This window comes from Penaeus vannamei, chromosome 15 (genome assembly GCF_042767895.1).
Source record: "Penaeus vannamei isolate JL-2024 chromosome 15, ASM4276789v1, whole genome shotgun sequence".
Taxonomy (NCBI): domain Eukaryota; kingdom Metazoa; phylum Arthropoda; class Malacostraca; order Decapoda; family Penaeidae; genus Penaeus; species Penaeus vannamei.
This window is the reverse complement of record NC_091563.1, coordinates 17,273,524-17,283,523: the sequence shown is the minus strand read 5'-3', so window position 1 is coordinate 17,283,523 and position 10,000 is coordinate 17,273,524. Positions and strand designations below refer to the sequence as shown.

The following is a 10,000-nucleotide window of genomic DNA, read 5'->3' as shown; positions in this document are numbered from 1 at the left end:
CACACGTGTGTGTATATATATAATAAATATGATTTTTTTCTTTTCTTTTTTTGTCTAGTTTTTCTTTTTCTTTTTTTCTTTCTAGTTTTCTCCTTTTTTCCTTCCTTTTTGTCTCTTTGATCTTTTGTTAACGATATGGAATTTTTCCTTGTCCCTTTTTTGCTCTTACTTTTAAATTTCCCTATATTTTTCTTTCTTTCTGGATCTTCTTTCTCTGTTCCCCTTTTCCTATTTTTATGGCGTTTATGTATCATTATGATTATTTGTATTTTTTGAAAAATGCAGTTTTTCATATTACTACCAAATATTGATATAGATACTGTTTTACGTCCATCTCCATGCACTTTTTTGGCCACTCAGTCACCGGTAACCTTTAAAAAACTTCGCCTATGCACTATAGCACAGGCCTGCATAATCTCGTCAATACCCTAATCCAACCTGCAGAGACTTGCTATAACGGGAATCTAACCCTTCGAAGTGGAATCCAACCCTCCAGAGAGACTTGCTATAACGGAATCTAAACCTTTCAGTGGGAATCCAACCACTCCAGGAGCCTTCAACCCAACTCCCTTTCCAGGCCTCGTGAACCTCAACGGAGCGCCGGTAGAGGAGCGTGCAAAACCCTTCCTGATGGCACCGAAGTGTACACGGGTTGGAGCGCTTCCTCGAGGAGCACAAAGGGCGTTCCTCGATGAAGCCTTCAGGTTCTTGAGCCAACAAGCGAATCGTCTCCAGAAAGCCGCAAGGGAAAGGCATCTGGGTGAGTATGAGGGGGAGGAGGAGGAGGGGAGGGAGGGAAGGAGCGGGGAGGGAGGGAGGGAGGGAGAAGCGACGTAGAAGGACGAGGTGAGATTCTTGTGGTCGGAGGGAACTTTCTTGCAAGGGAAGAAGTTGGTTGGTTGTTGAAAGGCTGTATTCGTTTAGTGTTTTATTGTTGGTGTCGCTGTTGTAGTGCCATCAGATAATAATACTGCATTTTGTTTCATTAGTCAAATTATATTTAGTGTTATATTTAAGATCGACATGTATGTTATGTTTTATTATGATGCCTTCATTTAGTATGAGTGTGATTTCTTTATTTTTATTATTATTTTTTTTTATGGATAGACATTAAGCTTAAAAAAAAAAGTGCAAGTAAGAGAAAATATATTTGTAACAAATAGAATGATTATACATTAACTAAGCAATATTGAAAGTCAATTAATAAGGTAACAAAACGCCTTTATCACTCCCCAGTGGCTGACCATCACACCAGGATTCAAGAACAAAAGAACGAAGCCGTGGAAACAGCGTCTCAAGTGCCTCGCCCTCTACCGGAAGCTGAGGTCCCTAAGCCCCTCGTGGTGGTTAGCGAAGTCACGGAAATATCGTCGGAGATCTCAGCCCCGGTGACTTCCATCACGCTAACGAAATTCTCAATGTCCTCTCTCTCGGATAAGCCCGTTGCGGCCACGAAGACCGAGTCGGCGTTCGAGAAGACGGCGCCACCTAAAGATACCAACGATGTGGAGCCAAAGTCGGCAACAGAGTCTCTGTTTGGTCCTTCGGCAGAAGAGGAACCGGCGCCGCAGACGGAAATCCCGGCGAAAACCTCGACAGCTGAAGCGGATCCTGTCACAGATTTTGTCTACGAGCCATCGCCAGAAGAACCCATACCTGTGACAGATTCTGTGTTCGTAAGCCAAGTGGAACCTGAAGGTGCCACAGAAATGTTTGAGTCTGCTTTGGTTGACGTAGTTCCAGCAACTTTAGAGGCTGTGTGGGACCCATCCACAGAAGAAGCCAGTCCCGGTAATATCTATTTCAAGCAAGTCTTCGTCCGCGGATCTTGTGGAACACAAGATCAAAACCCACACTGAGTCACCAGTGGTTATTCCAGCAACAGGGTCAACGGTAGAAATAGCTCCTGAGGACTTTAATCCACAGAACAGAAATCCTTTTCAGGAAACCCGCGTCTCCTTCCGATCCTGTAAAAGAACGGAGAGGAACAGACAGATCTCACATCACATGCATCTTCTCCATTGTACAGAGATACCATTTGAGGTATCGTCAAAGTAGAACCAGAACCGATTACCTGAAACGTTGTTCAAATCTCTGCAAAAGCCTCCTCCAACAACAGAATCTATGGACGAACTATCTCAGGACTTCACGCTGGAGAATGGGAAACTGACTCTGTGTGCATGAACATCTGAGGATCTCCGATGCTGTACTAGAGACAGAACTCCCAACAACACCTTTATTAGATACTGAGTTGTCATTTGGATAGTCACGAAAATATTATTCCTGCAGAACAGAAATTCCACATGTGGGTTCTGGCAGAATATCATCCCAAGACTAAGATTGTAACTGAGGCACCTTTAGAAACCCTCCCAGAAATCCCTCAAGTTGAATATGTTACATGAATCTCTCACCTCCTGGAGTCTATAGTAACTGACAACACTCATGATGGTGTTACAGTTGAGACAGAGACCCAGCTCTGGAAATGCTAAGCGAGACCAAAGAGCACACACCGGAGGAACTCGGTCACTCTCTGGACATTGCAGGAAGAGAACATATCCCTGCCCCAAAACACACAATAGTTAAAAGTGTCGACTCTTCGGAGGACGTCACTCTGGCAGAGAGTCAACAAAATGTTATCCCACAAATACCTGTGGCTACAGAAGAAGTCAACATTGCTTTTGCTAGATTTGTGGGAAAGGGGAAGCTCTCAGCCACAGTGAAACCAACTCATCAGGAGCTGTAACAGGTAGAGAGCATTTCATAATCTTGTATCCAATAGATTTTACTTGGCTAACAAGTTTGACATAAATGTCTTAATTTGCCGGTTGAATCAAGTCTTAAATTCTATTTTCATTTCAGGTGTACCTCAGTACTATTTTGTCTCCTGATTACTTCACAATGGTAAACTTAGTACCCCAAGATGCCCCACATCCATTGTATGGGGACACACCTGCGAAGTAGCAGCTCTTCGTAAAGCAATTCCTCTTAGACTACCTGGTCTTGGAGCCCTTCGAAACTTCCAGGATCCTAGAATGATACAACCTTGAAGGGGACTTGCTGTTTCCAACCTAGGCGGGAAAGAACTCATATTCTACGTGGATACTAATGGTTTTGTGTCTTACATAAATATTTATGCAATGCAGGCCTTGAGAATGACGTTTTCTGTCAAATATATAACATTATAAGGCTTGGATAGCCAATATGCTAAATCCACACATGTAAGAAAGCAATCATTTCCAGACAATCTGACTGTCAATGGAGTATTAGTTGAAGACTTCAATATCTTATCCGATGGGACGGTGGTCTTCACCCTCTCAGACTTCTTGTTCGACCCACCGCCAAGTGATTGATGAGATCCTTCAAACACTTCCAAGAAATGATGAAGGATTATTGCTTCCAGGAACATGGTAACTTTAAAGAGTGAATTTGAGGTTTTCTTTTATGCTCTGTTGTAACCTACTGGCATATGTTTAGGTTTATTCACTGATATATAGATGCTTAGAAAATTTTCCTCTGAATTATAAATCCCTGTCTATTTTTCTATCTTTTAATCCACCGGTCATTCCACTTTCCATCCCCCCTTTACATTTGTTTCCCTCTGTCGTACATGGAATATGTCCCAAAAATAAAATAGAGTTGAATTTATATTCTTCAAGAGCTGGCATCTGTTCCAAGTGACAACAAGTACAAGTGGAAACATCAGAAGCCACGAAGAAAGAAGAAATAAACACATATTCAGCAACGGATGCCCCAAGTACGACCCAGCTAATTACCAGTTGCTGTCGCAAAAGCCGTGGTTTCTAATGACTCATCCTTTAACGAACATGCTTAACGATTCCTGCATGAGCCAGTTCCAGCTAAAGAACCAGGTTTCAATGCCAGACAAGGCATTGGAGAGGCAAGAAGAAATTTCCACAGGGAACCGAAAACCTAAATCCCCTCCTGAAGATATTGTTAATACCACAGATATACTGCACAGCATCACACAGAAGAGCAGGACACAACAGGACAGACTTTCGCATCCGAAGAATCCACAGGTCTTACAGAGCCCACTCCTCCCTGACCAGTCCCCCAAATTCCACAGCTTGTCGAAGAAGGAGAGTCCTCCTTCGCTCCTTGAACTTTCATGGCGTCATGCTCTAAGGCATCAGGACGCCGCAGCTACACTCAGGGATAATTAGAGGTAGGCTTATCTTGCACCATCTAAGTTTAACTTTCAAATAAGTTCTACGACTTATTTGACAGTTTACCTACATGTAAATATAAAGCACATCACATATTAACAAATGACCATAAAAGTATTCCACATTAACAAATGAAGTTAAAGTGATTTCTACAGACTAGCAGATGAATATAAAGTATTTCAAAGATTAACAAATGAACTTAAAGTATTTCACAGATTAGGAGATTAATATAAAGTATTTCACAGATTAAAAAATAAATATACAATATTTCACAAATTAACTCATACCAAATCTCTTCTCCCACAGAGCCGAAGACCCTCATTTCTCCAGACTACTTCATTCGGCTCATGAAACCCTGGTGCCCCAAGACGCCCCTCACCCAAGCTGTACGACACACGACGCGCCTCCGAGAACGTGCTCCTACGAACGGAATTCCTGCTCGACTACCTGGTCCAGGACCCGATCAACGTCCAAGATCCCGAAATATCCTCGCCCGAAGGAATCAGTGTGACCAACCTTGCCGGGAAGAAGTTAACCTTTGCTGCCGATCCTCAAGGTACGTGCATGCGGAAAAGACGACACTAGTGGCCGGTTTTTTAAGTTGTGCGAGGCAAGACCCAGTAAGTATCCACATCTACGGACATGGATATACTCGGAAATATATGCATATCTATCGTTAGACTTGCATATCTACCAGATAGATATGTATCTATTTCTGTGTATATGTTCATATTTATAAATATTCATAAGTACGGGCCACGCGTATATCAATAGCTTTTCCTGAACGATGTCAGATGTGTTAGGTGATGATATATGTAGATTTATTTTTCATTCTTTATTTCAATTCTGGCACGAGGATTATTATTCATCGTATTATCTGTCAGAAAAAAAATGAAATTCTGTTCCATCTTTCAGCGTGCTAATGAATATATCAGTAGTATAATACTTCTAATGATGATAAAGACAATGATGGTAGTAATGATAATGATAATGATGATATTAGTAATTATAATGATAATAGTAACAGTAATGATGATAATGAGAATGATAATGTTGAAAATGATTATTATATTAGTAATGATAATAATGATAATAGTAATTTGATTATAATAAAAGGAAACAAAGTAATAGTAATAGTAGTGATAATAGATGATAATGATAACAATAATAACTAACTCCTCGACTCCTCAGGCAAGATCAGCATCAACGGGGTCCCTGTGGAGATGGTGGAGATCCTCGAAGACGGCACGCAGGTGTACACGGTGGAGGATCTGCTCTTCCACCACAAAGCTCGAGTGGATGAGGCCTTCTTCCACCTCGTCAGCCAGCCTGCCGAGTTTGGTCCACTTGGAGTAGCCCTTTGGGTGGGTGTTGGATTATGTGCGATTTGATTGTTTTGGTTTAGATTTTGTGGATTAGTTTGCATGAGGATGTTATGTGGATTAGGTGGGTTGGATTCGTATTATATGTGGATGAGATTATGCTTGGATTAGATTGGGTTGGATAAGATTATGTGGATTGGATGATGTGGATTAAGTTTATGCGGATGAGGTTATGTGGAATTATGATTGGGTTGGATAAGATTATGTGGATTTGGATTGATGTGGATTAGTTTATGCGGATGAGGTTATGTGGATTAGATTGGGTTGGATAAGATTATGTGGATTGGATGATGTGGATCGTTAGTTGATGCGGATGAGGTTATGTGGATTAGATTGGGTTGGATAAGATTATGTGGATTGGATGATGTGGATTAGTTTGCATGTGATGAGGTTGCTGTGAGATTAGATTGGGTTGGATAAGATTATGTGGATTGGATGATGTGGATTAGTTTATGCGGATGAGGTTATGTGGATTAGATTGGGTTGGATAAGATTATGTGGATTGGATGATGTGGATTAGTTTATGCGGATGAGGTTATGTGGATTGCATAATGCAGATTAGTTTATGTGTTTGATTTGTAGGTCGTGGTTTAAATTAGGTGGTTTAAAAGTGGCTTCTCGGTTCATGAGCGTGGTTGAACGTGGGTGATATGGTGAATGGCTGTTCGATTCGTATGTGTAGTTTAGTTTAGATGATTAAGTTGCTTGTATATCTAAATGCGTAGTTCAGTCCTGATGATGTAATAGATCTGTGTGCGTCGTTCAGCTCATGTGATGAAGACAATACATACTCGTGGTTCACTTCGATTGCGTCACCGTTGGAATGGTCACTTCGCTCATGTTTTGAAGTGACCTGATTTTTTTCAGTATCATAAATCAAATTTTCTAAGCATATGTTCACAAAACAAATTTCTCCTTTTTCCCCCCTGATGGCTAATGTCATGAATAATAAATCATGTAATAGACGGATTGTAATTACAGCCATTTTATTATACTTCCAGCATTTTCAGTAATCCCCATTTTGCCACCGACCTACAATCCTTCTCAAAGCATTCTCTCTCCTCCAAACTCCACCCACAGACATCCCTGCGCCTCCTACTCCTACGAAGGACTTCCTGGACACGCCCCTGCCAAGGATTCCTCACCAGGTGGATGCTGAGGACTCGTCTTCACTCCTCAGTCTCTGGCGCCATGCCCTCAGGGAGCAGGAACCCTCTCTGGCGCTCAAGGAAGACACAGGTATTACTGGGATAGGTTTCGTCTCCTAGGATTGTAGGATTTTTTTTCTATCCTATCATGAAGGTTTTTCTTCAAGGGGGAGTTTTTATATGTGAAGTATTTTCATGGCAGTGTATCTTTAATCGTGAAGTATTTTCATTAGAGTGGATTTTCTTTTTTATTTTATTTCATCACAGTGTGTTTTTTCATGCATAAAATATTTTCAATACAGTTTTTTGGACCATAATAAATGCATAAAATGTTATCACTACAGTTCATTGGACCATCATAAATGCATAAAATATTTTCACTACAGTTTTTTGGACCATAATAAATGCATTAAATGTTATCACTACAGTTCACTGGACCATAATGAATGTATAAAATATTTTCACTGCAGTTTTTTAGACCATAATAAATGCATAAAGTATTATCACTGCAGTATTTTTTTTTCTACCAAAAAGCATTTTCCTTAGAACACCCTTTCGAAACCCAGACCACAACGCCCCTTTTCTCTTCTCCACACCCCCTTTTGCAGAATTCCCAAGACCATCCTATCTCCTGACTTCCTTGAGATGGGCAACCTCGTTCCCCAAGACGCCCCTCACCCCCTCTACGACGACGCCCCGAAGAACGTGGCCCTCCGGAACGAGTTCCTGCTGGATTACCTCGTCCGGGATCCTATCAACGTGCAGGATCCCAACATCAGCTCTCAGGGGGGCATTAGCGTCACGAACCTCGCCGGGCATCAGCTGTCCTTCGCAGCGGATTCTGAAGGTTGTTGTTGTTGTTGATTTGGATTCTGTGTTTGTGTGGGTTGTGTCTTTGTGGATGTCGTGGTTGTGTATGAGGGTACTCCTGTTTCGTCAGTTATTTTCATCTTTCTTTATTTTGTGTTTACTTTTGTCTCGTATTATTATTGTTATTTTTTCAATGTTATCTTTATCTCCAGAATGATGAAATGCTACATTTGTATGTTAAGTTATTCCTTTCATGTTTATTTTGTCTCGTATGATATTAATCGTTTCAATGTTACCTTTCTCTTCAGTATGAATAGACACTACATTCGGGCATTAAATCATTCATATTTGTGCTTAATTTGTCTCGTATGATTTTCCCTCTTCAGCATCATCCTCAACACGAGTGAAAATAATATACTTGTAACACGAACATACTCAATGCCGTGTTTATTTCCCCCATTTTCCTATTGACCAACCACGCGCTTCTCCTTCGTAGGGAAACTGACCATCAACGGCGTCCCTGTGAAGATGATCGAGATTCTGTCCGACGGGACGCAGGTGTACACTCTGGCCGACTTCCTGTTCGAGCACCGGGCGAGGGCTCACGACGGCCGCTCTTCCTGCACCTCATCAGCCAGCCGGCGGAGTTCAGGCCGCTCGGGGAGCTTCCCTCTGGGTGAGTGGGAGGGAGGTTTTGGGGTGAGTGGGGTTGCGGGTCGTGGGGTTCGGGCGCGGCTCGGGGAACCTCTGGGTGAGTGCTCTTGGTTGGGGGTGAGTGGGAGGTGGTGGGAGGAGGGTTTTGGGGTGAGTGGGAGAGGTGTTTTTGGGTGAGTGGGGTTTCGGGTTATGGAGTTCGGACTGTTAGGGGAACCTCTGGGTGAGTGCTCTTGCTTTAGGGTGAGTGGGAGGGGGTGGGAGGAGGGTTTTGGGGGTGAGTGGGAGGGTGTTTTGGGTGAGTGGGAGGGAGGTGGGAGGGTTGTGGGTTTGAGGGTAGGGGGTAAGGGGGTTATCTTCGTCGTAGGTGCTTTGGAGGTGAGTACGGCAAAAGAGTGGTTCCTTGGGTTTTACCTACCTCTCTCTTTCTCTCTCTCTCTCTCTCTCTCTCTCTCTCTCTCTCTCTCTCTCTCTCTCTCTCTCTCTCTCTCTCTCTCTCTCTCTTTCTCTCTCTCTCTCTCTCTCTCTCTCTCTCTCTCTCTCTCTCTCTCTCTCTCTCTCTCTCTCTCTCTCTCTCTCTCTCTCTCTCTCTCTCTCTCTCTCCCTCCCTCTCCCTCTCCCTCCCTCTCCCTCTCCCTCTCCCTCTCTCTCTCTCTCTCTCTCTCTCTCTCTCTCTCTCTCTCTCTCTCTCTCTCTCTCTCTCTCTCTCTCTCTCCTCTCTCTCTCTCTCTCCTCTCTCTCTCTCTCTCTCTCTCTCTCTCTCTCTCTCTCTCTCTCTCTCTCTCTCTCTCTTTGTATGTGTGGCCGTCTTTTCTTTCTCTCTCTCTCCCTCACCCAGCATCAACCTCACATCCCAACCCACCCTCTCCCTCCTCCCTCCTCCTCCTCCTCCTCCTCCTCCTCCTCCTCCTCCCTCCCTCCTCCTCCTCCTCCTCCCTCTCTCTTTCTCCCTCCCTCCTCCTCCTCCCACCACCACCACCTCCTCTCTCCCTCCTCCTCCTCCTCCTCCTCCTCCCTCCTCCTCCTCTTCCTCCTCCTCTCCCTCCTCCCTCCTCCTCCCTCCTCCTCTCCCTCCTCCCTCCTCCCCCTCCTCTCCTCCACCTCCCTCCCCCTCCACCTCCCTCCCCCTCCTCCACCTCACTCCCCCTCCACCTCCTCCCTCCTCCCTCCCTCCCCCTCCTCCTCCCTCCTCCCTCCCTCCTCGACCTCCCCCTCCTCCCTCGACCTCCCTCCTCTCCTCCTCCTCGACCTCCTCCTCTCCCTCCTCAACCTCCTCGACCTCCTCCTCCTCGACCCTCCTCCTCCCTCCCTCCTTCTCTCCCTCCTCCTCTTCCTGCCAGGCCTCCCTCCCTCCTCTCCCCCTCTCCTCTCCTTTCCACCATCACTCAAACCTGCCCCGCAAATCCCCCCAAACCCCCCTTTTAATCCCCTGAATCCGCCCACCCAGGGATCCCTGACACCAAAGCCGAGCCTTCTGCAGAGATCCTCGCCGGGGAATCCCCTGGACGGGTGCCCAGTGATCCCCAAGTTCGTGGAAGAGAGAGAGTCCCTCCTCGCTCCTGCAGTGCGCGTGGCGGCAGGCGGTCAAGCAGCAGGAACCCGGAGGAGACACTTCAGGGACGGGAGAGGTAAGGGGGGCGCCTGGGATGTCTGGGGGGGGGGGCTTGTTTGGGATTTTGTTTGTTTGTTTTGTTTATCTTGTTTAGGATTTTTTGTTTCTGTTTTTTTTTGTTTATTTGTGTAGGATTTTACTTTATTTGTTATTTTTATTAATGATTTTTTATCTATTTGTGTAGGATTTTTTATTTGTTTAGGATATTTT

At 44.4% G+C, this 10,000-nt stretch overlaps 2 protein-coding genes across 2 annotated transcripts; both read left to right on the top strand.

Moving 5' to 3' along the window:
- Positions 1–4,347: 4,347 nt before the first annotated feature.
- LOC138864116 (uncharacterized) lies at positions 4,348–7,192 on the top strand. The gene is made up of 5 exons (XM_070130157.1): positions 4,348–4,358; positions 4,553–4,740; positions 5,376–5,564; positions 6,647–6,805; positions 7,185–7,192. The coding sequence occupies exons 1-5, from the start codon at positions 4,348–4,350 to the stop codon at positions 7,190–7,192; spliced, it is 555 nt and encodes a 184-aa protein (XP_069986258.1).
- A 133-nt stretch (positions 7,193–7,325) lies between these two features.
- Positions 7,326–9,810, top strand: LOC138864115 (uncharacterized). Its single transcript, XM_070130156.1, has 3 exons — positions 7,326–7,561; positions 8,021–8,200; positions 9,626–9,810. Exons 1-3 carry the CDS (start codon positions 7,360–7,362, stop codon positions 9,808–9,810), a joined length of 567 nt encoding a protein of 188 aa, XP_069986257.1. The 5' UTR covers positions 7,326–7,359.
- Positions 9,811–10,000: the final 190 nt, after the last annotated feature.

Coding starts and splice junctions, on each gene's coding strand:
- LOC138864116 (XM_070130157.1), top strand. Junction 4,741..5,375: donor CTTTGCTGCCGATCCTCAAG/GTACGTGCATGC, acceptor TCGACTCCTCAG/GCAAGATCAGCATCAACGGG. Junction 5,565..6,646: donor TTGGGTGGGTGTTGGATTAT/GTGCGATTTGAT, acceptor CTCCACCCACAG/ACATCCCTGCGCCTCCTACT.
- LOC138864115 (XM_070130156.1), top strand. CDS start 7,360: ATGGGCAACCTCGTTCCCCAAGACGCCCCTCACCCCCTCTACGACGAC. Junction 7,562..8,020: donor CTTCGCAGCGGATTCTGAAG/GTTGTTGTTGTT, acceptor TCTCCTTCGTAG/GGAAACTGACCATCAACGGC. Junction 8,201..9,625: donor CTCGGGGAGCTTCCCTCTGG/GTGAGTGGGAGG, acceptor CCGCCCACCCAG/GGATCCCTGACACCAAAGCC.